Here is a 27,590-nt window from a genome sequence, read left to right as displayed (position 1 = left end):
AACTATGAAGGAACACATATGGAATTATGTGGTAAACAAACAAATGCTCAACAAACCAGAATATGTTTTATATTTTAGATTCTTCAAAGTAGTTGAATGAGAAGGTGTGTCCAAACTTTTGACTGGTACTATAGTTGGGGTCTTTACTGATGTATAGGTCGTAAGACAAAAGACAAGTTTCCAGTTCTTTAAAACAATTAATTACAGTCCTTTCTGCTTACAGTTGACTTCATAATTTATCCCATTATCATGTACTGTAATGCCCTTGATTCCAATCTTCGAGGCCTAATATTTATCAAGCAAAGCTGTTTCTATATTTTTGATTCTGTTCTTTTAGGATTGTGAAACAATTTTTGCATTTAACAAAGAACAATTAAATGAAGGCCACAAATAATAGAATAACCACTTGGAAGAGATGACGTGCCGAGTGTTTCCTTCATTTCTACGGGGAAGAAATTCACGTCACTTCAAATTTCACTTTTATTGTCCGCTTAAAAGGCACAAGTAGGCTGATTGAGCAAAAAAAAACTTAGCAACAGTCAAAACTTACACAGTCATAGAATGGAACTTGTGCCACTGTCTATTATTAGTAAGAAAAATGAAAGTATTTTGTGTTTTGAACATTGTAACAGATAACATTAGCTTGTGAACATTATGAAATGGCAGCTTATGGCAGAAAACAAAGTTTTTTTTATCTGCTGCTGGTACACAGTTTGTCCAGCAATGTTGTATTTTTATCTAACAAGACATTTCAGTATTTGAATTTCCTTCAGAACCCGAAAAGTACATTCTCTCAAATCCAAACCAAATAAATATCAGAAGACATAACAGATGATGGCTAGGAATACATTTTATAAGATCTACAGCTTGTTTGCATGGTAGATGAAGGTATTTTTTATTATAAAAATATTTTTACTGCAATTCATTTATAACATATTCTAGTTGCAATACTGAAAATTGGCTTTCATCATAATGACGCCCAATTGTTCTTGTTACATTCATACAGAAGAGCTCATTCTATCAATATACTTAAAGTTCAGTAAAGTAGTATATATTATTCACAATGATGATTAGGTGCCTGTTTTTTTTATGTTTGATTGATTATGTCGCACATGCAGAAGTTTAAATGGTACTAATGATAAGGCTTCCAGTTCAAAGCCTCTGCATGCAGAGTAAAGTTAAACAGAGAGGTTGAGATAGATAGGACCAAAAAGTGACCTCATAAAATCTGATTATCATTTCCAAAAAGTCTTCGGATTTAGGACTGAACCCAAACCCGTTGCTCACATTGTGCCATAAAGGAAGAGGCTTTCATCTTCACTCAGAAGCGGACACAGCCACTAGTTTCTTCGGGGCTGTCAAAGTCGCTTCCTTCGCACAGGGACTCCTTCAAGAAAAAGAAAATGTCACTGACGTTCACAAATTAATGCCATATACAGCAGCAAAGACTATTCGAGGAAGCTAACAGCCTCCCAGGGGGGCCAGGAGTCTTTTAAGTTCCTATTTGAAAACATTAGGTCATAGCAATGTGGCAGTCCACATTAGTGGCGACTCTTCTTTAGCACATTCCCAAGAAGTGATTAATTATAAATGATATTCTGACCCCATGTGTGATTGGCTCCTGGCATGATATAGTAGCCTTCCTGTTATGCAATAACAAAGAAATCAATACTTAAGTACCTGGATATTTCCTACATTATTTTCCCATTTAGAAATATATCTAGGTGTCTAACAATTACTATCATCAAAGAGTTTGACTTTATTGCAGCCATTTATTAAACTACCATAGAATCAGCGACAGATAGAGTTTACTTGATAAGGCCACTGAGATGAAACAAAGCCGACAGCAGCTTTTGTTCTAATTGAAGTGCAAAGGTGGCTGGAAGGTTAGGGAAACCGAAAGATTGATAACCATAAAAAAAAATTCACCACTGTGACAACAAATTGACATGGGTTACTATGACATGAGTTGAATTGTGGGAAAGAAAATGAAGGGGCGGGCTACTTGTACTAAATCTCCAAAAATACTCACAGACAACTGCTTCCTGTCCGAGGCTGTAAGAGAGGTTTAGAGGAAGTGGAGAAAGAGAGAGATAGAAATGTGGAGAGGGGCTGAAGCACTGTACCCATGAGGCAAGGCCGACAAATACACAACATGTACAAAAATGAATATGCATTTTTAAAATTTCATATTCTTTTGAAAGTTTGCATCTCTCATTTGTATATTGTGTTAATTTTCTCAAATTGCTCTTTATTTTTTGTAAGTATATAAAAATTGGAATCATCACTGTCGATTTATGAAGGTTAACTTTAGCTAACAATGTGTACTTGTAACAAAGTTAAAGTACAATATGTTTTTGATGTGTGTGTGTTTTTTCTATCCATAAAAGGCTAAATAATAAAAGTAGACGTGCTGTTCTGCATATTCAAGCCGGAGACAGCCCAGAGGTGAAGCAGAGGTCATGCAAGACAAACATCTGACTTTGGAAACAGACAGGGCGCAACATAAAAAAAGACCCATTCAAGATCCAAGACATGCCCTGAGAGAGAGAGAGAGAGAGAGAGAGAGAGAGAGAGAGAGAGAGAGAGAGAGAGAGAGATAGATAGAGAAAGATGGATTCCATGTACGTCGTTTTCAACACAGACACGAAATCATCGAGCGGATCCCAAACTGAGGGCGAGGGAATCCCAAACACAGGGTTACAACTGTGGTGGGGGGTGACTGAGTACAGTTGACGGTGGCTGATACAGAGGGGGAGCCTGTGACTACGGCACTAACTTGGCTTTGCCGTCCCTCTGGCATCAGAGCTGATGGGGTGGGGGCGAGCGGTAGCCAGGGCTGGTTGCCCGCGCTGTAGAGCCTGGGCCGCTTGACCTGGCCGTGACTGGACAAGGGCGTGTAACTATTCCGCCGATGTATGAGAGCAGAGTCCCTCGGGATTTTATCCTGGCAGGAGATGAGATACCGCAAGTGTTAAGGGGAAAAAGATCAGGGAAAATACACCAAAGGGGAAACACCTGACCAGACACAGCCAAGCAAGCTAGCCGACCTATCAACATGGATCCACAGCAACAGGGAAGTCAACTGAAGCTGTTTTAAGGGACAGACACTGTTTCTACCACGTTATTCCACCATACAAACTAAATATTAATGCGTAAGAATGCAGTCCTTATAGCACGGACAGATGAACACCTGCTCAAACAAAGATTAATATAAGATTTAAAAAATGAGAGTAGTAGCTCACACAAAGCAGTCTTTCAAAGAGTAAACATAATCTTCATATCAGGGTGAAACCAGGAAAATAATAAATGATTAGATCAGCCAAGCAAGGTAGAGCCACCAGCCATTGCCTCAATCAAGGTGAAATAAAACCAAATTAAACAACTGATCTAACATTCATTAGTTTGCAGCTCAAGCCAGGCGGATTAATTAGGGGTTAAAGATAAAAAAGGAACATTACAAAACGGGCATACAGAAAAGGAAGTCAAGGCAGCAAAGCCTCAAACAGGGGATGAAGTGCAGACACAACAAGCCTATTAGACATCGGATTATATGTTAAGATTTGCTGGTCAATTTTGAATTATTACTGTGTAAGTAAACAATAAAAAATATTTTTTGCATCCACGATCACATTTGAAGCTTTACTTCAATAATGCTGAATGCACATTTATGCAACAATCTGATGTTTCAGCTCGATGCACAGCGACTTACAAGAGGCCGGTCTCGATGCGTGTTCACTGCCTCCACGTTAAGATAGAACATCTCCACTTTACAACCTAGAGGATAAAAGATGGAATACATTTTTAATAAAACATGCATAAAAGGCGGAAAAATATTTATGGTTATGGTGTAATATTGATTGAAGGCTTACCGTATGCAACAGGAGTTAGCTTGAGTATTGTGTGGAGCGGGCATTTCATGTACGGCAGATCTTCTATGGAATGAAGAAGTACTTATTGCACTCGTATTAGTTGTTGCACTTACTGTATTCGTATCAGTTCGCTGCACTTATTGAATTTGTATTTGTTTACTGCACTTATCCTATTCGTAGTAGTTTGTAGCACTTACTATATTCGGATTAGTCTGTTGCAATTATTGTTTTCGTAGTAACTTGCCTCTGCACTATACTTTTGCTCTGGCTTATGCTTTAAGATGCTTGTTTAAGAAAGGAGATGCACTTATGACTTCTGGTGACTAGTAGTTCTCTTGAATACCTATGTTGAATACACTTCCTGTAAGTCGCTTTGGATAAAAGCGTCTGCTAAATGACTGTAATGTAATGTAAACAAATTCGTCTTATCATCTGCTGTTGGGATTTCATATGTGTATACAGTACCAGTCAAAAGTTTGGACACACCTTCTCATTCAACTACTTTGAAGAGTCTAAAATATAAAACATATTCTGGTTTGTTGAGCATTTGTTTGTTTACCACATAATTCCATATGTGTTCCTTCATAGTTTGGATGTCTTCAATATTAATCTACAATGTAGAAAAAAAAATGAAGAAAAACCATTGAATGAGAAGGTGTGTCCAAACTTTTGACTGGTACTGTATGTGTGTGTGCATATCTGTTTATCTGACCTGCACTCTTGTCCAGGAAGTAAGCCAGCAGACAGCGCATGACAGCCTGGTGGCAGATGACCAACACGTTGCCCTGCCTCTCCAGCTCCATGATAACCGGCTCCAAGCGTTGAACAAGGTCCTGGTAGGACTGAAAGAGAGAGAGAGAGAAGAAGGACACATTGAAACAAAGATGATTCAGTTTGTTGCAAATAAAAGTATGTAAAGGAGTGTTGTCAGGTCACCTCCCCTCCAGGGTAACGATAGTGGTACTTGTCCTGGTCCCTCAAAGCAAACTCCTCTGGGAACGTGTTCTGGATCATCTCATAAGTCATCTCCTCACACACACCCTGGAGAAGGATAACAGCATTGGTCTTAATGTCAAAAGCACAAATAAAGAGGTGAGTGGGAGCCCTTTCACTGCAAAACATACAAAAAGCTTCCGCAGCATTGTTTTACTTCGCTGCCAAGAAAACATGACTTGGCAAAATTTAAATATAGTCCACATGGAGAAGAAGGTCAGTTTCACATGTTTCAAGACTAGCATACAGACTGATTACACATGTGATGCAATGATATATATTTGTAGTATATTTCAAATAGAGTACCAGGTGTAATCGTCATATTTCCATCACTATGAAGACCTTGTGAGGTTAAAACTAATCCGCGTTTTAACTAATATTCTCGACTATAAAAAGGCTTCCCTCGATGCACTGCCTAAGATTGCCAAATTGTCTTGAAACTTTCATTTTCTTTAGCACTTTTGTTTCTCCTCTTGATGTTGCTCAATGCTTGAAAATGAGCAAAAGCACTGAAATGCTTTGTGGCTTTGTTGCTCTCACCTCTACACTGAAGCCTTTTTCATTTTGCCAATTGCGTAGTGACGGAATGTTACAAGTCAAAATTTGAGGTACTAAAGTCTTTTTCTTTTCATGCCACTTCTACTCTACTACATTTCAGAATATTGTACTTTTTACTTGACTATAATATTCTGACCGCTTTGTTACTAGTTACTTTACAAATTCAGATTTGTGCATTCAAATAGCTATTCAATAGATGTTTTTCATAAATTAACCTAATAATAATAGATTCATCGATTGACAGAATTTCAATTGCAAGAAGCCATTTTTCTACATTGAGTACTAATATGTTAACTACATTGTCTTTATAACACTTTCATACTTTTACTTAAGTAACATTTTCAGTTAAAAAAAAGTTTTTTAAGAGCAAGTTATTAGTGCTTTTACTTAAGTTATTTAACATGAATACATCCTCAACAACTGATATTGTGTTACATATTATTAGGAACCCCCCTTTCCTCCTGCTACAGTATCTCAGAAAAAAACAAATAAAATATAGTTCCTCTCTATCGAAAACCAGAGCGCAGTGAATCTGTAATGATTCATAGAATTGTAAAATGCAGGATATTAGAAGATTAAGATACTGACCGCGTCAATCTCGTTGAGTATCTTCCACTGTTCATAAGGGACGCCCAGCTCCTCGGCTGTCTGGATGGTTCTTCTCAGTTGGCTCGTCCACACCTTCAAATCCGACAATTCGTGCTCCTCGATGAAGTCTCGCAGGGCACTGGCGAACTGGATGTGAGAGATGAAGAGAGAGGTTTCCAATCATTTGTGTGTTCATCATCTTTTCATCGTTAATTTTTGATTATTTCTGCTTAATTAGATTCATGTCCAGTTGACAGAGACAAGAAAATGGAGAGGACTAGATGTGATAAAGGTTATGACTCAGGTGTTCATAATATTGCAGTAAAGTGCACCTTATCCCACTGATCTGATCTCCCTCAGAGAGGCTTGTTATTGGGTTTTCAGAAGACGCCGGTTTTGCAGTTCATAAAAATGAGGACTATGAAAAGAGCACCTGTTTGCCTCGAGGAGAAAGTTCAGAGTCTCCTCCGATGCGGCCTTCAACGTTGTGGTCGCTCTCTCCGTGCCGACACAGGTAGATGGAGTGAGAGTGCACGTGGATGTTCATGAGGTAGTAGACGATCTTGCTCTGGATGTAGTCCTGAACGCGGTTCACCAGAAAACGCCGGCCCACGTTCATCACCTTGATGAAAGACAGGTCCCTGCAGGTGGCAAAAGATCTTTGGAGGTGAGTCAAATATTTGTTTAACAACACCATCTAGTGGTCTTTTTCTGAACTGCAACTGTAATTCCACCAAATGATACTCAAGATGCAATCCATAAAAAGCTTTATATGAATAATCTTGAATTTCTTTTGGAAACAGTATTAAGTGATGTTTAAAAAACATATATAGAAGGAGAAGTAAGTGATCAGTTCTTACTTGTCGTAATCATCAGGATCTAACGGTTGATAAGTGACCTTGTAGCACTCGATTCGTTTGAGGAAATCGCCCATCACTCTCTCTCTGTGTCTCTCAGGGTAGTCTGGACTGGACACTTTCACTTCCTGTCACAGGTATGCAGCACATTCAAACAATGCGAGCAAGCACGGCCGTTCTCACATAACACTGTAGATAGCGTGAATATTAATAGATTACGAGGTTTAACCGAGGCAACAAGTCACAGGAAAACCTTTGAGTCTCGTTGCTGACATGAGAACATACCAGAATATTAGCAGCAATGACCTCTGGGTCGTCACACACCGACTCCACAAAGAACACCTGTTGGAAAGAGGGCAGCTCACAGGGTCAACATGTGAAAAAGCTTCCTGAAACTGTCCACCGAATCAACGCCATGCTACTTTCCTAATGAAATATATATATACATGAAAACAATTTCAATTCAATTTGATGACATTTTTTAAAAACCTGCATTGTTTATGTCCATGTTTTCTAGCTGTAAGTCTACTTCTCTGCATTTCCTGTTGTGTTGCTACATTTATTGTTGCATTACCAGAAAATTCTAACTATCAATCAGCTGAGTAGTGGGAAACTGGCAGCAGAACTGAGTATCGTGTTGCAAACGCATTTGCGTCCTTGAGCACAAGATGGAGATGCAATCATAATGGGCATCGCTCCAAAAACCATTGCTCTGTAGTGTTACTAGCGGTCAAAAACTCCACTAGGTACCTTCAAAAGAATTTCTAAACCATAGAAATAGGGGAGTAGAACTAGCATTGAACTGTTTTCTGTGGTTATTTGACTAGTACAAAATTGCAATTGTCTGGCTAGTTACCTAGGTAACTAGCTTGTCCTTCTCCAGAGCAGCAGCATGTGAGGCGGAAGGCATTGCCGCTGGCTGCCAGCCGGTTGTTCAGCTCATTTTCCCTAACTAGTGTAACATTGGACATTTAGCAAGCAAGCTACCCAATACTTAATGCTAAACTGGTTACAGAAAATGAGCCAAAAAAGTTGTCACATTACAATGCGGTGACAAGAGTTTGTGGATGAAGCATCCGCATCTTTCTGTAAGTCTGTGTAGTTAATAAAGAAGTTTGCCGGCTACATCGGTTACAAAAGCAACGTTACAAATAAAAATAGCCGCTGCTCTGACCACCCAGCTACATTGATTTGAATGGGAATGTCCCTTCTACTCCTTTTTTATTTCTATGTCCTCAACTAAATTGATTGACTAATTAATTAAAACGATTGTTGACCTTTCTGCTCCTCTTCTATTCTTGCTCCTGTTACACCACACTTTAAGGTATTACAGATACACAAAAGCAGCTGACTCTAAATAATGTCCCTTTAATAAGGGAGTTAAAGGCCGATTTAATGAGTCATTATCTTTTAATCAGTTGTGGTCACAGTGGCCAAACCAAAGTTGCGTAGTCTCACTTAAAGTCCAGGAAACTGCTCTATGCACAGTGTTTAAATATCGATGTGTAATTTCCAGCAAAGCCCATGAGGGAAAAGATGAAATAATTGCAAAGTATGAACACAATTGAGCCAATCTTACCTTAAATGCATACTCCTTCACAAAAGCTAGAATGAGGTCACGCCGTTCTCTTGTTGTGTTTGTTGCATCAAACACCTAAAAAAGGAAGGAACACAAAGGTATTTTTCATGTAGGATGTGGATGTACTCTGGTAAAATGTTGGAAGGACAGTTTAGGATGAACGTTCTATCCGTTCTGGATATTGTTTAGCTTTTGGAAATGGGTCAACAATGAGACACACAGAGACAGAGGCAGAGAGAGAGGACTCACCGCAATCTGACCTCCCTCGGCCAACAGGTACGCCTTCACATCCTGCAGAGCGACCAGAGCACACTGCCTGTGGGAGTGAGAGAGAGAAAAACATACATGAAAACAGTCCACAGATAGACCATCAGTATGCTACCATTTACTGAAATAATTAAAATAATTAGTAGTGTTATATCATATGAATAATGTTTGTTTTGTACATCAAGTAGACGAAAAAGACACGAAAAAGACAAATGTCTAATTTTAAGTATTTTTGCATAAGGGATATTGATAGAATCTTGGTTAAAGAATCAGTAAACTCAAACACAAAAAAAATGATTTTCCAATATCCTCCTAGTGGTGTCTAGTTTAGTTTTTATCTGCCATGGTTGTGAGATTACTAGCTCTTTAGATTTCTGCTGCCACCCCAACAAAATTGAGGGACATTGAATTTAATATGTGATGCTGAAAGCACTGAAACATGGTTACATGTTTGATAATCCATAGACCTTACTGTGCCAAAAAGTAATATTTTTGAGGGTTGATTTAGTCTACCTTGTAAGAATCCTGAGGGATTTACTGAACAGAACAACACAAAATGGTGTCTAAGAGTTAAAGAAACAGTTTGACACTTTGGGAAATGTGCCTAGTCGTTCTCCTGCAGAGAGTCTACTCTAACTCTCGGCAAGATAGCAAAAAACGTTGAACTATTCCTTTAACCCGACCCAGCGGATACTTCCTAATTCAGAAAGACAGAGTCTCTACAGCTACCGTTTGACCCAGGTTGGATACCCATGCAACACGCTGGATCCTGGCGGGCTTGTGTCAGCTTCAGAGTGACAGCGGCAGCTTGTTTAATATCTAGGTCACAATTCCGCACTGAGATGCTGTCAAGTGCCTGTTGCATTTTCATGAAAGACATGAACACCAAACTCCATTTTGATTACAACTGCTGGATAAGAGCATGAAGGAAAGAGAGAGATACAGTTGTAATCTTTATCCGCAATCTCTTTTTGAGAAATAAGCAGGGATTTTACAGTTGATGTGAATATAAACCAGAAGAATTTGGGGGTGATACTTTGTCATGTGGTGTGTCTACGCGTGCACATTACCTATATATCAGGGTCAGTTCAAGGTAGTATGAACATTATGCTGACTCAGTCTCCATATTGACTGTAGGTGTAAAAACAGCTTAGTCATTGATGCAGCAGTGGAGGCTGCAGAATACCAAACAGACCCATGTTATCTGGGGGGAATGTTGTCATTAATATTTAAAAGAAAAATTTAAATCTGAAAGAGCCATTACACTGTCAACACAAACTCTTGAAGTAAAGGCCTGGACTGGACTGTAGAGATGCTGCAGCTTTCCTCACAGATAGATAGATAGATAGATAGATAGATAGATAGATAGATAGATAGATAGATAGATAGATAGATAGATAGATAGATAGATAGATAGATAGATAGATAGATAGATAGATTATATATGAATGTCCTGTGTAATGACAGAATCAAGAGCTCACGATGAGCACATTTTGTGAAAGTGGCACTTACTTCCTTATTTTCATGGCTTCCTCATTGTCATGCCGGAAGAAATCATAGGACTTATAAGCTCTGACGGCCTCTCTGCGGTACACGCCCAAGTTAAACACTGAAAAATGAACAAATAACATTAACATGGCATTACATTACAGTCATTTAGCAGACGCTTTTATCCAAAGCGACTTACAATCAGTAGTATATTACATATCATTCACCCATTCACACACTGATGACAGGCTACCATGCAAGGTGCCACCATCAGACTCTAACTAACATTCATGCAACATCCAGTCCACACCGATGGCAAGCCTTCAGGAGCAACTTGGGGTTAAGTGTCTTGCCCAAGGACACATCGACTGCCGAAGCCGGGTATCGAACCACCGACCCTCTGATTGGAGAACTACCTTGCTCTCCACTACGCCACAGCCGCCCATTACAACTATTACAAAGAAACTGATGCCAAATCTAATACTCTCACATACTGATGGCTATGTACATTTAAAATGTACATGTCATATCAAAGTGGTTGGTGGTTGCTTGATAAACCAATACAAATAACGTTTAGACCATCATTACAAAGTATTTGAAAGTATAAATATACAATTTTACCTGTAATCAATATATTAGATATCGTCATGTCCTGATTTTTTAACCCTTGACATATTATTGGAAAATATATTTTGATTCTCTTCTATATATTGGTAAGGTTGTTTGATTTATCTTTAGATAAAATTTGATTTATTATATTGATTTAAAAATGATAAATTAGGAACAGTTTGTAGACCACAATATACTGCACTTTTTAATGTTAAATATGAAATATTTGAAAGAAAAACAAGATGGCCATATTGATTATGATTTCAAAAATGTCGAGTAAGCTTGACTTTGATTTACAATTGGGAAAAATTGACAGAGACACAGAGAGAAAACAGGTTTTTGTCACGTCATGTACTACCTACCTTTAGTTGGGACTCCGATCCAGTTGAGGTAACGTGTGAGTTTCTTCGACATGTAGGTCTTCCCTCTTGCAGGCAGGCCGATCATTACGATCACCGTTGGAGAGTTTGTCATATAGGAGGCCCACGCTACACAGGAGACGGATGTACAAGCACATTAACAGAAACCCTACACAGTTAAAGTGTCTGACCCTCTAATGTTAATCACCTGCATGATAAAAAGCTGCATAACAGGCCGAGAATTTAAGGTAAATAGATGTAAACGTACTGTTAGGCTGTGTTTTAACTTAACCAATGAAAATACTGCATCAATTTTCTTCCAGGATACTTAAAGGACAAATGAATATCTAGGCCATGTGTTCACTGGACTAAAATAATTGTCTCTTTAGACAAAAATATAATGAGTGGACTGGGATCAAAGACAGGATCTAAAGAAATTAGAGAAAGAAACGTCCTTGGAGAGAAAAAAGCAATTTCCCAAAGAGCAGTGAAAACCATAGGAAGGTGTCACACTCGTTTATGTTTTATTCTACAGAGATTCACTTTGTCATTTCATTGTCTTTTGTAGGTTGGAGTCTAAACGAAGGAGCTGCAGTGTCCAAGAGAGATGATTAAGAAACTATTTGTGAATCGATGCCAGAGTGAACAATACAAGGCTTTATGTAAGAAGAGCACCTGTAGACTCTTTAAAGCAGTCATGCAGAAGAACTTGTTAAAATCTAATTATTGTGGGAAACTTGGACTCTACTTACAGCACTTCTTCTCGGTCATTCTCATGTCTGCTTTCTTGGCTTCTGCAGAGTTTGCAGAGCCGTTGTCTATCTGAGTGCTGGACATGTTGAGTCTTGTTTGATAAAAACAAAAGTCAGGTAAATGTCATGCAGTCTTTTAATCCCATGCATCTCTGATATAACAGAATCCTGCACATACAGTGGGTACGGAAAGTATTCATTTTTTTTTCGCATTAATGTACACTCAGCAACCCATCTTGACAGAAAAAAACAGAAATGTAGAAATTTTTGCAAATTTATTAAAAAAGAAAAACTGAAATATCACATGGTCATAAGTATTCAGACCCTTTGCTCAGTATTGAGTAGAAGCACCCTTTTGAGCTAGTACAGCCATGAGTCTTCTTGGGAATGATGCAACAAGTTTCTCACACCTGGATTTGGGGATCCTCTGCCATTCTTCCTTGCAGATCCTCTCCAGTTCTGTCAGGTTGGATGGTGAACGTTGGTGGACAGCCATTTTCAGGTCTCTCCAGAGATGCTCAATTGGGTTTAGGTCAGGGCTCTGGCTGGGCCAGTCAAGAATGGTCACAGACTTGTTCCGAAGCCACTCCTTTGTTATTTTAGCTGTGTGCTTCGGGTCATTGTCTTGTTGGAAGGTGAACCTTCGGCCCAGTCTGAGGTCCTGAGCACTCTGGAGGAGGTTTTCTTCCAGGATATCTCTGTAGGCCGCATTCATCTTTCCTTCAATTGCAACCAGTCGTCCTGTCCCTGCAGCTGAAAAACACCCCCATAGCATGATGCTGCCACCACCATGTTTCACTGTTGGGATTGTATTGGGCAGGTGATGAGCAGTGCCTGGTTTTCTCCACACATACCGCTTAGAATTAACGCCAAAAAGTTCAATCTTGGTCTCATCAGACCAGAGAATCTTATTTCTCATAGTTTGGGAGTCCTCCATGTGTTTTTTGGCAAACTCTATGCAGGCTTTCATATGTCTTGCACTGAGGAGAGGCTTCCGTCGGGCCACTCTGCCATAAAGCCCCGACTGGTGGAGGGCTGCAGTGATAGTTGACTTTGTGGAACTTTCTCCCATCTCCCTACTGCATCTCTGGAGCTCAGCCACAGTGATCTTTGGGTTCTTCTTTACCTCTCTCACCAAGGCTCTTCTCCCACGATTGCTCAGTTTGGCTGGACGGCCAGGTCTAGGAAGAGTTCTGGTCATCCCATACTTCTTCCATTTAAGGATTATGGAGGCCACTGTGCTCTTAGGAACCTTGAGTGCTGCAGAAATTCTTTTGTAACCTTGGCCAGATCTGTGCCTTGCCACAATTCTGTCTCTGAGCTCCTTGGGCAGTTCCTTCGACCTCATGATTCTCATTTGTTCTGACATGCACTGTGAGCTGTAAGGTCTTATATAGACAGGTGTGTGCCTTTCCTAATCAAGTCCAATCAGTTTAATTAAACACAGCTGGACTCCAATGAAGGAGTAGAACCATCTCAAGGAGGATCAGAAGAAATGGACAGCATGTGAGTTAAATATGAGTGTCACAGCAAAGGGTCTGAATACTTATGACCATGTGATATTTCAGTTTTTCTTTTTTAATAAATTTGCAAAAATTTCTACATTTCTGTTTTTTTCTGTCAAGATGGGTTGCTGAGTGTACATTAATGCGAAAAAAAATGAACTTTTTCGATTTTAGCAAATGGCTGCAATGAAACAAAGAGTGAAAAATTTAAAGGGGTCTGAATACTTTCCGTACCCACTGTAGATGTGGATTATCTACAAATATGTTCTGGATATGGCTTTAATATATATATTTAATACATCCCTGTTTACATCAACCAATGTACTGTAATGTAATGTAACCAAAAAGGATGCAAATGCTGCCACATCATCTCTTAAAGGGAAAGAAATCCGCCAGGCTGAACGCAATGTATTCACAAAGCCGCATATGAGAGTGCAATAATGTCCTCTTTAACCGGGGTGACTGAGTTCATGCGACACAAAATCTGACATAATAACATAATCCAAAATGATTTTTTTTTATTTTATGACATAACATAATCCGCCTGTAATATTTTCTATACAGGATGCATTTAAAACGGCATGATATTAATATTTGTTTTACCTGGTAGATGTGGGAATAATAGGAGTCCTGCTGGAAAAAGCCTCTGCAGACGCGGATCTCTCGATCTACCGGACCGAGAGTTTGCAACCCGCCGCTGCGGCCGGAGGAGCCAGTCTGGTCGGCCTGTCCTTGGTGCGGAGGTGCCTCCTCTGCCGGCTGGTGTCCTTCCAAAAAGGAGGTGTGTCTCTACGTCATATTTTCCCTCTACCGTAACGTTGATAATAGATCATACGTCAATGCACAAGCCCCATTAACACTCATTCATAAAAGGCTTCTGCAGGAGGATGAAGTGCAGCCCAGCATGTGTAAAGAGACACATGACACAACTGATCCATGGTTGAAAAACATTTATTCACCTTTATCAAACAATTAATTTAAGCATAACTATGCAAACAATGCATAGTTATTTCATTCAACAATGGTCCTCAATAGATAGTGGTCAGAGAGTCGTGATTTACAGGTACCATTACAAGTGCTAAAATAGATCCCCAAATAAATAAAGCCCGCTTACAAATCACAATGTTTCCTCTTTAAATAGTACAAAAGGTTGAAATTATAGTTGAATCCTATAAAAAAATCACTTAATTAAGCCAGCAGCCTGTTTTGATTTACAGTCAGACTGATGAGAAACATCAGTGAATAAGACAATATTATCTACATCTGCATTTACATTTCATGTTGAGTCGACCCATCTGTACACATTTGTAAATGTGGATGCCAGCGAAGCCTGAAATGACCTCCGACCCTTAAACTCACCGCTGTATTTAACCTCACACTGAAGAACATTAAAGGGTCAGCGGTTAGGCACTGGGTTAGTGGCGTGGTAGATGGACACTTGGCCGAGCAGCCAGTACTGGTGTGTGTGTGTGTGTGTGTGTGTGTGTGTGTGTGTGTGTGTGTGTGTGTGTGTGTGTGTGTGTGTGTGTGTGTGTGTGTGTGTGTGTGTGTGTGTGTGTGTTTGGCTTTTAAAAAGACTGATGAAACCCAAGAGACAGAAGTTTCAGCTGGAAGGCACAGACAATGATTATACAGTCAGTAGGTTTGCACTTTTTAGTTGTTGTAGATGAGACGCTGGTGGCAGCAGACGTGGGGAGTTTCTGGTCTCCAGTGTCCGACTGTTAGTGGTTTGCCGTTTTCACATTAAGGCTTTATTTTCCACAGCTGGAAATGAAGCAGAAGAGATAAAACCGCCATTAGAGGAAAAAAAGATTACCGACCAACAGAAAGACTCTGGTTCTTCCCTCATTAGAGGGGAAAACAACAGTTTTGGGAATCATCAATCATCAATTATCAGATTTCTTGTAGCAAGTTTAGTACGATACCAGTCTCATGTCTGGGCTATAAATATAGAGCCAGGAGGCTGAAAGCTTGGTTTATCTTAGCATCTTTAGAGGTCAAAATTCCACTTACTTTCAGCTTTAAATATCATAATGTATCTGTTGTTTAATACATACACAAACAAAAATGTAAAACCAACAAGTTGTGGTTAATTAGTGACCTTCTGGCTCCAGCTACATACTCCTACACAATAGAGTTGTAATCTAACTCTCTGCAGGAAAGCACATAAATGAAAATAATAAATGATTCCTTTTACTTGAAAGCACTTTTTCTATCATCTTCTTCATCAGTCACATCTTGCATTTTTTAAAGTCTCAATATGCATACTTCGCTTATTTAATTGGCCAGATGACCCTGACCTAAGCATAATGGTAAGATATTTTCTAAGATATCCCTGTAGGCTACTTAAAACACCAATAGTTTGTTAGTAATATGAAACTATTAATAGAAAATTTCACATTTGGATTTTAAGGCTACTCCAGTGTTTATTTATTGCAATTGTAGGAAGTCGTGGTATTCACAAGAGTTTTAGTCCATAGTCAAGCACTAAAAAAAATCAAAAAAATCACTGGAGCCTACATTTCCCACAATGCAACTAAATTTAGGCATAGAGACTTCAAACATGGGTATCTATCAAATTTCAGAAAGCTCCCTCTAGAGCCACAGAAGACATAATACAACCTGTTTTCACAGCCTGAATACTGATTTATGTGAAGAGGAACCTGAACTCGGTGTGTATAATTGAGGGGAGTGCCCTTTTTATCATAATTTGTTCTGCGTATTTTAGCAGACAGAATCTCACTCTGATGTTGAAGCCGAGCAGGTCGCTGACCACAGCAGACACAGCGGACAGGATGACCACTCTGGTGATGTTGTAGATTAGAGGGTTCACAGTCAGACCCAGCAGTCTGAATGGAGTATCCAGCTCCTGGAGGAGGAATGAGGGAATACAATGTCACAGGGACAAAAATAGCTCCATTGGGCCATCATTATAAATAAAAAGAATTGAATTACAATGCAATCAAATTCATTCTGTTTCTCTCAGTACTACGTTATTAGAGATTTGTCTGTAGTCAATAAGTTACATATAGAAGCTGAATAAGTTTTTGAGCATAAAATAAGTGACAGTATTGAGATGACTGGAAATGAAAAATGCAACAAAGGTCAGATTCAAACCAGGAACACTGCAGTTCATGGTTGGCATCTTAACCTTTATGCCCGATATCAGTGGTAGCAAGAGGTGTTTACTACAAACCCAACAGGATGAGACCTTTATTTCTAATTTATATGCTGTTCTGTGTTCTAACTTTTGGGTTAACTTTTTAGATTTGTAAGAGCTATATGATATTTTTTTGTTTTTGTTAATTTCCTTAAAAATAAATTTCCTTGAAAATAAACTTCAGACTGTTTTGTTCTACTATTCTAGCTATGTTTGTCGAATTAAATGTGCTTGTTAAATAGTGTGTAGCGGTAATATGAAGCCAAGTATAAAATAATTCCAGACATAGTATCAGTGATTTCTAATTATTAAAAGACTTGGTTTAGGATATGGGAAAAAAAACTATTGTTGAATTCTGCCTTTATTATACTTTGATGATAGGAATAAAATATAAACATTTACAATATTTTACTTGTGGAAATAATCACTAGAGTAAGGTTTCAACTCTGCTGAAGGAATATTGTATTCCAAAGCAAAATAACAATACAATAATTCAGATAAAGTGACTCTGTGTGGTAAATTAAAATAAGACTATTTCTCTTTTCCTTACCTTCATCAGTTTTGTAGCCAGTTTCAAAACGTTGTTCACTATGTTGAGTTCTTCTTTCTTATTGGGCTTTTTCTCCATCTTGAGATACAAATTGATCTGCAACCAAGAGCAGTTTTACATTCTGTAAATGGTTCAATAAAGTCATAGTAACATCTGTAAACCTGCATTAAATGATACTGATGAGCATTCCACTGAAGGTGTTACCTATTGTGCAGAGCCCTCTGACAAATAACCTGCAGCTCCATGTGTTTTGAAGACAATGGGTTCCTTACCTGCTCGGTTAGCAGCACTGAGGAGTTGCTGTATTTGCAGTTTGTCTCCGAGCCCAGCGTGGCCAGCCGTAAGAGAAAGAGCACGAGGGAGGAGGCCCAAACCATCAGCTCCCAGTTGGTCAGAGATTCTAGGAATGTCTGGTGGTTGTGCAGCAGCTGAGGAAGAGCAACAAAAAACAACAGTAGTCAGACTCGTCACTGGACACTTTGTTGTCGTGGATATTAGGATTCCTCTGACTTCCTGTTATTTCATCTCTACGCCAGACTTGCACCAACTTGAACAATGTTATTACATTTGCGTTATCCAAACAGATCTGATCTCTTCCAGCGGATATAAGACTGACCTGGGCACATATGATGAATGAAATGGAGAGCGCCAAAAGGAAGATAGTGGAGACGATAACGTCTACGGAGCGCTGCGGCCCTCGCCTCTGAAATAAACAAGCAAGTCACCGTTACAAGCAAAGACGAGCCCATCGCAGCCCTCTGGTGGTGAAACAATGTTCAGTAATGAAAGAGTTAAAAGCAGGAGAATAAAATACCCTGAGAAAAGAGCGTAGTGACAACCACATCTTTATGTTCTGGACCTTCTTCAGCCTGAAATGAGGGATCTCTGATTTCTTGGCCTTGCGAGCTGAAGTGAGGTGGCTGAAGTACTTTGCGAATAAGAGTCTCTGTTGTGGAAAAAACATGGACGTACAGACAGCGTCAGAGATACAAAGCAAGTAGACAGAGTTCAGCCGTCCTGCAAAGAGTCAAGTGGGGTGATTCTGTTTCAATGTTTCTTAACTGCCACTAGAGGGAGGACCAGCTACCATGAGTGAATAAACGGATCCATGAGTGTGGATGAGATGCATGCTATCAGAATTCAGTAAAGTACATTCAAAAACAGCTGTAATGACTCAATCAAATAATGATCTTTAGGTTTTTTTTTTTCTTGCTTGAGTTCCACTCCCATAGTTTCTCTTTCAAGACAGGGCAATATCTGTATATGAATGTATAAAGCATTGATGTTCTTGGGATATAAACATAACAATCTCACTAGTAGTAAAGATATTGCAAACCCAAAAAGGCTGACATTAATGGATTTTGTCTCTCCTGTTTCCTACTTCTATTTTTTTTATGTGTTTATTGTCATTTACAGAACTTTTGAACCCCTACACACATATATATATACACACATCTATGTACAAACATTAAAACAAGGAATAAAAACAATGTTAATGTAAAACCTAAATATACACTAAATTGATAAAAAAATTTAAGTGGGAGTGGAAGATTAAAAAAATATATATAAAAAATATAAAATAAAATAAATAAATATATTTTAAGCACGTGCACTTCTGTTTGGGGTAATAATGTAATGGTTTGGAACATAATGATTTAGAGGATGCAAGTAGGAAGTATAATATTGTTAGTTAGTTAGTTAGTTAGTTAGTTAGTTAATAAAGTTCAAGCCTACAGTATGTATCATATCTCTGTATTCAATGTTTTTTGTTATGACTGTGACATGAAGGTATTCGATTTTGGGTGCAAATGTCATCAATCAGGTTCAATTTATTTTTAAATGCATTACCTGTTTATACGTCCTCTCAGCCACGCACATCATGAAGAAGAACAGTCCTATGAGGCAGACTCTCAGCACCATCGTGACAAAGAAAAAGACATAGACCTGGGCATCGTGCCGCCAGACCGCCATTTCTCCAAACTCCTTCAGGGACATGGAGCCGAGGATCGACATGTCCAGACGCTGAGCCAGGTGGAAGGCAAAGGGAAGCAGCGCCAGGGTGGCTGTCATCAACCCGCCGAGCACAAGGTAACCCATACCCTGCTCCACCAACTTCACCTGTCAAGAAACACAAAAGAGACATCTTGATATGCTGCAACATTTTCATGCTGATAAAAAAACTACATTTTTCTTGATAAAGATTGTGTTAAAAAACAGAGTCTGTGTTTGTGTATTTTTATAATATCTGAAAATGATTATATACGTCGGACAGATACATTATGAATAGAGTGAGAATATTATATTTTGGCATGTTGGTAATCATACAAAAAGTAAATTGAAATTGTTATCTGTCACTTTATTTCATCACTAAACATGGCTTTACTTATATTACAATATTTCCCGCCACGGATGTGACTCCAAGCAATCTTTACCCACAGAATGAATCCCAAATTAAAAGAGCATAATGTTTACCCGCGTGAGGATGATCCCACTGATCTCCAACACCGACATGTCTGCTTTCTTACAATCGCCCTGCTCCCATATTATGGCACTGACGCGGTCTTTGGATGGGTGACACGCCTGCAGCCAAGACAGCTGGCTCTGAAATAAAACACAATAAACAACATCCAGTTTAATTATGGTTACTGATGTGTAAAGAAAATGCAGTGAATATCAGTCTACATGAAGTCCACCATAGGTTTGTGACTAACTGGGACCGCTGAGGATTTTAGCAATTCAATATAACAACATTAACATTACCACCATAAAGTGTTAAAGCCTTAAGAGTGTTTTGACATCAATTAATAAAATAGACTAACTTGTTAAAGACACCATGAGACAAAACCAATCAAAGAATAGTATTAAAAATGATCTTACTACGGTGATTCCCTGCTGTATGTTTTCATCATCACTGCTCAGAGTGGTGGTTTGTTGGATCGCCATGCCAGCGTTGAACCTCCCGTTGGCCTCGCTGTCACTGCTCCCCGTGGAGGCGGTGTCAGGCCCTTGGAGAAGCTCCTCCCACAGTGTGTCATCAGTGTCGGAGGCGGGACGCGAGCCCACGCTCGGCCTGAGGCGATCCACCTCTCTGTGCTTCACCTTGACGGAGGCCCCACTCCCTTCCTGTTTTCAGTAAATAAATAGTTGTTTCAAATAATGCCGAACTGTGATTAATCTTTAATGCTTGTTTTATAAGAGGAACACACAACTGATGTGTAGTAAACGTCAAACTCTAGTTTCTTTAACACACAGTGTAACAAGGTTTACCTGAGGTCTTAATGGGGTTTTGGAGTTTGACTTTAGACTTCTCCTCCTAACAGAAGGCATAGGTGCAGATGAAGAAGCAGGCTGCCTCTCTTGATGAGGTTTTGGAAGAATTACTTCCACAGGTTGAACCCCCTCCTCTTCCTCACTGGAGAGCTCATCAGAAGCCCCAAATCCTGATTTTCTGATGGTCTGAGAGAGAATATTGAGACGCAGACATGTTAAAAATGTATTAAAAACATGCAGGAAATTAACAAATACAACAGACTATACCACCATGGTGCACTTTAAAACAACCCTCACAGATTTTTATTTTAGCCTTGTCATGTTAAATGCATTTTTTACAAATTTCTATTTTTTTTTTAATGGCATAGTCTATGAAAATAATAGATAAGAACTTAAAATATCTCTAATAATGGACATTTTGTGTTTTCCAGTAAATAAAACAGAATTATTCAAGTATACATTACACACTAGGTCAGTAGAGCTGGACTAATTTACACTTCAATGTAATTGTAGGTTCATCGAAAAGCTGCTGAATGTACATTTTGTTTAAATCCACAGTTGGAATGGAATTAAAGAGTCTAGGGCAGCTTTGAACTCAGTCCTGTAATACAGAATTAAAAATAAATAACAAGACCATCTTACAATTGTATGACCTCCAATACATTAGCCCAAGAGTTAAAAAAAACGTCAACAAAAGTTCCTAGTTATTAAATATCTAGGAAGTCAAAAAGGGTCATTGGTTGCATTAAAGATCCAGGTATTCATCTTTATCTTTACTAATTCAGGTTAGAACCCATCTGCCTATTTACAGATATTGAGATAGCAACAAACAAACAAGAAGATCAGTTACACATCCTCACATTCTTAAAAGGGACAGTTCACCCTAAAATCAAAAATGCATTTTCTTTCCTTTTACCTGTAGTGCTAATTATCCTCCTAGACTGTTTTGGTGTGTGTTGCCTAGCTTTGGAGATATCAGCCAGAGAAATGACAAAATTCTGACAACGACTTTAGTTTAGTTTTAGTTAGTTCCTTTCTTTGCTTCATAACAGTACTGAGATTGACGAGTGAGATAAGTGAGCGTACCCTCCTCTCTTCGTTCCTGTATAATCGCTGCACTTCCTCAAACGGCCCCTGCTGCTCTGCGTCCCCGCCGTCATTCTTTTCTTCTGATTTTTTCAGCACTCTGCCCTTCCTCGGCCTGAAGGAGAAAGAATAAAAAGAACAGTCAAAGACAAGAGATTGTAAAAACATCAGGCATCATAAAATTAGCTTAAACCCACAAGAGGTTCGAAGGTATCAGAGAGGCTTTTATTGAATAGAATAACTTCAGGTTAATGAAAAGTCCTTGGGTTTATTCGTGTTTATGCACGTGCCAAGAGGTGAGAGTGTGTTTCTAAAGGCAAATGAGAGTGCGGTGCCAGTGCGGTGACAATGAGAAAACAAACCTCCGTCTGCGAGCGGGGCTGGTGGTGCAGCTGGCAGCTGGACTGCCCGAGGGCCACCGGCTGGACTCAGTCGACACAATCTGGCAGTGCACGGTACCCAGCAGCAGCATCAGACACATGGGCCCAAACACCTCGCTGGCACTCGCCCCAGGGACCTCCAAGTAAAGCACCACCGCTGCCACTGAGGGGAGCAAAACATTTGGCAACATAAAACAAAACGGTCTCTTAGGGGAGCCATTATAATGGGATTCATGCTTATTAATGAGGTCTTTCTGTGCTGCTCATGTGTGATGGGCAACACGTTTATTGTTGCACATATCTGAATGTAAAATGTGAAAAATGGTGATACTGAATTTGGTAAATATCAAAAACCACACACTGCATTTATATCAATATATATTTATTTCCTTTAAATGGTCAAATGTCTGTGTTTCTATGGCTAAGCAAAGTCAATCTTGAAGGGGAGACACAACTTGGGAACAAAAATGTACAAAAAAATGCTTACAATGAGAGAATTTTTTTGTACTCGATGTTTTCCGAAATTATATGTTTTAATATGCAAATGAGGCATTATCTTATCAAATATGTGCTTCCCAGAAATTCTATGTTGAAATATTCAAATTAGGCATTATGTAATGCTAAAACTGGTAAATTTAGGAGAACTAAACTAACTACTGATGCAAACAGGCAAAATGGGTACTTTGGATGTGTTCTTTCCACTAATCTGAAGGAAGACGGTTATTAAAGCATAATCAAAAGCAAAATCTCAAAATCAGTGCATGACTAAATGTTTTTGCCTGACTTGTCACGCCTTAATCACTGAAAGACTTTCACTCCAGCAGCAGCAGTAATGCTTTAACTGAAAAACGACACACTCAAAATGTCACTGTTGCAATAAAAGTAGGAGTAGGAGTCTTTGTTAGTAAGTTTAAAAACATTACTCAATGTGCATGTCAAGACTGTTAATTAATTATAGCTTGATTCCATATATTCTCTTCCTCTGTGGACTTTTAAAGCACATAAATTATTGCTAATGGCAATATAGAAGAGGCTCATAAAGGAATTACTATTCTTTCAAACCTCTTCTCCAAGTGATGTTTTTTTATAATACCTTCAGTAAAAGACAAGAATGAGCAGGACTGAGCTCATGCAGCAGTATGAGTCTGTCTACAGTGTGTAGTCTGTTACTTGTGCCCTGGTTCTTGTCATTATGTAAATGTTTGAATTCATTATCAAATTTAGGGCGCTTTTCCTGAGAAAATCACAGCCCCCGTGTGAATAGAACTGGAGAGCTGACCTTGCATGAAATACAGCACGAGGATCCATGAGGAGATGGACCTGGAGGTCACCTGTATCCACCACTGGAAGAAGAACGGGAACAGCAGCACTCTGACCAGACCCTTCCGGGTCAGAGCAGCCCAGGGACTGTCTGGCTTGGCTTTGCTGAATGTTGATCCTGCAGGGAGGATAGAAAAAGTCTCCTTCAAGCTTCATTGGAACCAATATGACGATATTCCTCGACTATACACAGTTCTGAGGTTTGTCTCTGTTTGTTATTCTTCTATCATTATCGGGGTTGAAGCAAGAAAAACAGTGAAAATTGCAGAAACCAGGCAGAAATGAGAAAGAACTGATTACAAATAATATTTGTTTTTATAATCAATACTTGAAATGATGAAGGCACTTGCAAATGACAAGGCAGTACAAAATGTAAACCAACTTATTTTTTTTTTCTTTTTACAAAATGTGCCAAAACACTGGCAACGTTGAAGATCTTGGGTAGATAATGATGAGAAGAAACACGAAACAAAATGTAAATCTTACCCTCTAAACTAAAACGAAATCTAGTTTGAATTGAAATCAAACACTATTACTAAGTTTGTTAACAAGATATTTATCGATAGAGGGAACCATAAAGTGTATCTTTAGATGGATGGGAAAAACAACACTGAAAGGAAATGCTATCGACTCTTTCAGCCCATAAATAATTCATAAACAGTTATTGAATGGTTTGAGATACACTCAAACAAACTGCTCCCAAACATAAACCATTGACTGGACTGAAAACAAATAAAATAAAACAAAATAAAATCATGAACTAAAACGATATTAAACATAAACAAAACATTTAAAATGATCTGCTTACCAAAAATGCAGTCAAAAGCATTCAAGAGAGATTAATTAACAAAAGAAAATGTATTTGTTAGTGTGTAGCTGTCTTTATGCAGATGATGTAAATGTCTCTGTTAACAAATTAACAACAGATTGAGAACTACTTTCATTGATGCTCACCTCTTACTAAGTCGACATCAATGAGGTCTTGTTTGATGTGACCCGTCTTACGTGGCTGGCTGTCCAAACCCTGGATGAATGGCAGGAGTTGTTTTTTTGCTTTAGTGGCAATGCACAAGATGAATACACAAATATGTATATCTTTACAGAGATCTGCTGGTGTCTTACATTTAAATCCGTCTGCTCCAGAGATTTCTCCCAGACTTGCTGATCATAGGCCCCGATCTGTAGCAACAACAGAACATTACTATCATTTTTCCTTGTGCACAATTTGCTCATTTTAATGTATATTTGATCTGTCACTATCAACATAAATCCAACACACTGTATAAACATCGTAATTTATTATTTGCACTACTTATTTTCGTTTATAACTTAAAGAACACTTGACTTGTATATGTTCTTGTCCTTGTCCTTGGCTGTTATTTCTATTTATGTGCAAATACATTGTGAAAGATGCCCAAAAAAAGGGAAGTAAAACTCCTTGTCTGTGCATGCATACCTGGCCAAATAAAGAGATTGATTTTTTCCCCTGTTTCTGTAATATAATATAAATACTTTTATGTTATAATATTCTAAGCCCATAAATTTAAACACTTTATCTTGTGCTCTCCTGCTTTTCAGACTTGTCAACACATGCCTTAAACAGCCTGGCATGCAGTGTTATTGACACAGATGAAATGCAGCCGAGCTCATAACATGAGTTGGAAAATTACACAGATGCACTTTTTTTTGTTCCACTGGCAGCCTTGAGTCCTGACAGGCTTAATAAACATCCCCCTACATGTCTGGACATACGGTAACCGGTTTAACAGGTCACACCTGTTTTTTTCCCAACTCTATGTGGTTTGTAGGCAGGCATACAAAACAAGCAAAACGTAAACAGGCAAAAAAATGTTTTTGTTGATCCTGGAGCAGTGCCCCTGTAAGTAAACTAATAAAATCAATAAATCTCAGTCCTGAACTGGTGTGCGCTTGGTTTTCTCTGAGACCATCTGCATTTATTGATATTAAACATTTTTAAATAATATAAATGTCTAACATAAATTCTATAAAAAAGAATGCATCTATTTTCTGTAAATTGATTTCACAAAATCCCCCAAAATTATACATAAACATTTGTATGTTTATATATTTTAAAAAATTGGATAAATGAAATGTAAACTTTTAAAATTGGTCACCTTCTCTTGGTACCAGGCTATTCTGGCCATTGTCATCTGATGCTGGAACCAGTGAAGTGGCGGTCAGGTCATTTCACAAAGAGGGCAGGAAACAGAGAGGACTGGGCTGAAATCCAGATTTGTTCTCTAAACAACAAAAAAAGTGGGAGGAGGGCACAGACACATTTAAACTGACATATAAGCAGTGCTGGAATGAAACTAACTACATTTACAAGTAGAATTTTGAGGTACTTGTACACTTGATTATTTCCTTTTTTATCTCCATTACACTTCAAAGGGAAATATTTTGCATTTTACTTCACTATATATATATATATATATATATATATATATATATATATATATATATATATATATTTGTTAACACAGTTACTTGTTACTGTACAAACAGATTCAGATCATTAACACAAAATATGATCAAAAAGTAAATAATGATTTGTTTTTATGGATTAAGCTATCCTCCGGTATATGAAGTAGTTTCACTTTGCCTCCTCTTTGGGTGTCAAATCAGTGACGTTTACACGTTAATAATTTATTAATCCTGTGATTTTTTTCATGCATTATTCTAAAATGAGCCATTCTGCACTATGATGTACTTTTACATTTTGGTATGTTAAGTATATTTCAATGCAAATACTCAATTACTTTTATTCTAGTAAGTTTCTGCATGCAGGATTTTTTGCAGAACAGAGTATTTGTGCAATGTCCTGTTGCTACTTTTACTTAAGAAAAATACAATGCAAGTACTTCTTGAACATTTGCATGAAAGCAACATAATAAAAATGATTGTCAAACAGAGGAAACTACATATGAGGTTAATAATAATAATAATAATAATAATCAATTTGGGGTAAACTGCACCGATGCAACCAAGCAAAACTCAGCATGCATGCTAAAGGAACTTACCTGGGATGAAACTGTACTGGTTGATTGGTCACAAACTGGAGAAATCCTTTCATAACCATCACAGACTGGTTGTATAACACTCCCCTTGTCGTCGGGCTGTGCAGCAGCGTGTTGTTGTCAAAACCGAGCTTCAACCTAAAGACGCCTTTGATGACCCGGATGTGTCACATCTCTGAAACGTTTCCTTCTTCCTCATATGTTCAGTTATCCGTGCGTTTATGTGTCAGGTAGCTGTCACTTTGTACTTCACACAACTTCACTTTTTTTTGTTTTTTTTGCACATTTGGTTTCACTCTTCCGCTTCCCTTTTCCGGGGTTTGTTGTGGCTGATTTGGGATTTTTTATCCCCTGAGCGTTGTCTGTCAGGCTGAGTTGCGCTCACTCAGGCTGAGTCCTGAACCCTTTTCAGTGGGTAATAATAAAAAAATACATCACTAAAATTGAGTGAAAATGTTGTGTTGACAACTACTGCTCTATGTTTAAAAATAAACATGAAGATTTGACATTTGAGTCACAATAGAAGAAGTGAGGTGATGCCTGAGAGGCAACTCTACGGACAGAATTTACCCATTATCAAGTTATTCTTAACGCTTCAGCCAATCAGAGCACAGCACAGTGAAATATTGGAAATCATGATAATGATTAGGGCTGCAAATAGCAAATATTTTAATTACTGATTATTCTAACAATTACCTTCTTAATTAATAATTTGGTCTAGAAAAAAAAACCTTGTCAGTCCTGAACCCTTTTCAGTGGGTAATAATAAAACAATAAATCACTAAAATTGAGTGAAAATGTTGTGTTGACAACTACTGCTCTATGTTTAAACATAAACATTTGACATTTGACTCACAATAGAAGAAGTGAGGTGATGCCTGAGAGGCAACTCTACGGTCAGAATTTACCCATTATCAAGTTATGCCTAACGTTTCAGCCAATCAGAGCACAGCACAGTGAAATATTGGAAATTATGATAATGATTAGGGCTGCAAATAGCAAATATTTGAATTACTGATTATTCTAACAATTACCTTCTTAATTAATAATTTGGTCTAGAAAAAACCCCTTGTCATTCCTAAGCGTTGTCTCTCAGGCTGAGTCCTGAACCCTTTTCAGTGGGTAATAATAAAAAAATACATCACTAAAATTGAGTAACTACTGCTCTATGTTTAATTAACAATTTGGTTTAGAAAAAACCCTGAAGCCAAAAGCAACATCTTCAAATTCTGGACAAAGATGTAAGATTGTAAGATTTTTGATTAGTCACCACAAAACGTCTAAAAGCTGTCTTCTTGTCCACATTTTCAACTTCAAAGCCTTTCCCATAATGCCAGGAATATAAATGTGTGGATACAT

General features: G+C 38.4%; 2 protein-coding genes across 2 annotated transcripts; both read right to left on the bottom strand.

Moving 5' to 3' along the window:
• Window positions 1–491: 491 nt before the first annotated feature.
• Window positions 492–14,116, bottom strand: pfkfb2b (6-phosphofructo-2-kinase/fructose-2,6-biphosphatase 2b). The gene is made up of 16 exons (XM_054616231.1): window positions 14,031–14,116; window positions 11,923–12,014; window positions 11,174–11,299; window positions 10,227–10,323; window positions 8,697–8,763; window positions 8,448–8,522; window positions 7,154–7,210; window positions 6,872–6,996; window positions 6,445–6,652; window positions 6,012–6,158; window positions 4,809–4,913; window positions 4,585–4,714; window positions 3,873–3,935; window positions 3,713–3,777; window positions 2,780–2,947; window positions 492–1,387 (listed from the first exon to the last, which is right to left on the bottom strand). The coding sequence occupies exons 2-16, from the start codon at window positions 12,005–12,007 to the stop codon at window positions 1,322–1,324; spliced, it is 1,584 nt and encodes a 527-aa protein (XP_054472206.1). The 5' UTR covers window positions 12,008–12,014; window positions 14,031–14,116; the 3' UTR covers window positions 492–1,321.
• Window positions 14,117–14,373: 257 nt separating this feature from the next.
• On the bottom strand, window positions 14,374–26,509 carry phtf1 (putative homeodomain transcription factor 1). The gene is made up of 17 exons (XM_054616598.1): window positions 26,235–26,509; window positions 25,329–25,454; window positions 24,316–24,372; window positions 24,148–24,217; window positions 23,153–23,311; window positions 21,856–22,036; window positions 21,494–21,608; window positions 20,405–20,593; window positions 20,015–20,260; window positions 19,610–19,738; window positions 18,986–19,255; window positions 17,952–18,083; window positions 17,754–17,840; window positions 17,410–17,565; window positions 17,138–17,233; window positions 16,171–16,296; window positions 14,374–15,191 (listed from the first exon to the last, which is right to left on the bottom strand). Exons 2-17 carry the CDS (start codon window positions 25,362–25,364, stop codon window positions 15,171–15,173), a joined length of 2,070 nt encoding a protein of 689 aa, XP_054472573.1. The 5' UTR covers window positions 25,365–25,454; window positions 26,235–26,509; the 3' UTR covers window positions 14,374–15,170.
• Window positions 26,510–27,590: the final 1,081 nt, after the last annotated feature.

This window comes from Anoplopoma fimbria, chromosome 17 (genome assembly GCF_027596085.1).
Source record: "Anoplopoma fimbria isolate UVic2021 breed Golden Eagle Sablefish chromosome 17, Afim_UVic_2022, whole genome shotgun sequence".
NCBI lineage: Eukaryota > Metazoa > Chordata > Actinopteri > Perciformes > Anoplopomatidae > Anoplopoma > Anoplopoma fimbria.
Note: the sequence above shows the minus strand (reverse complement) of the source record. Positions and strands in the feature narration are given on the sequence as shown.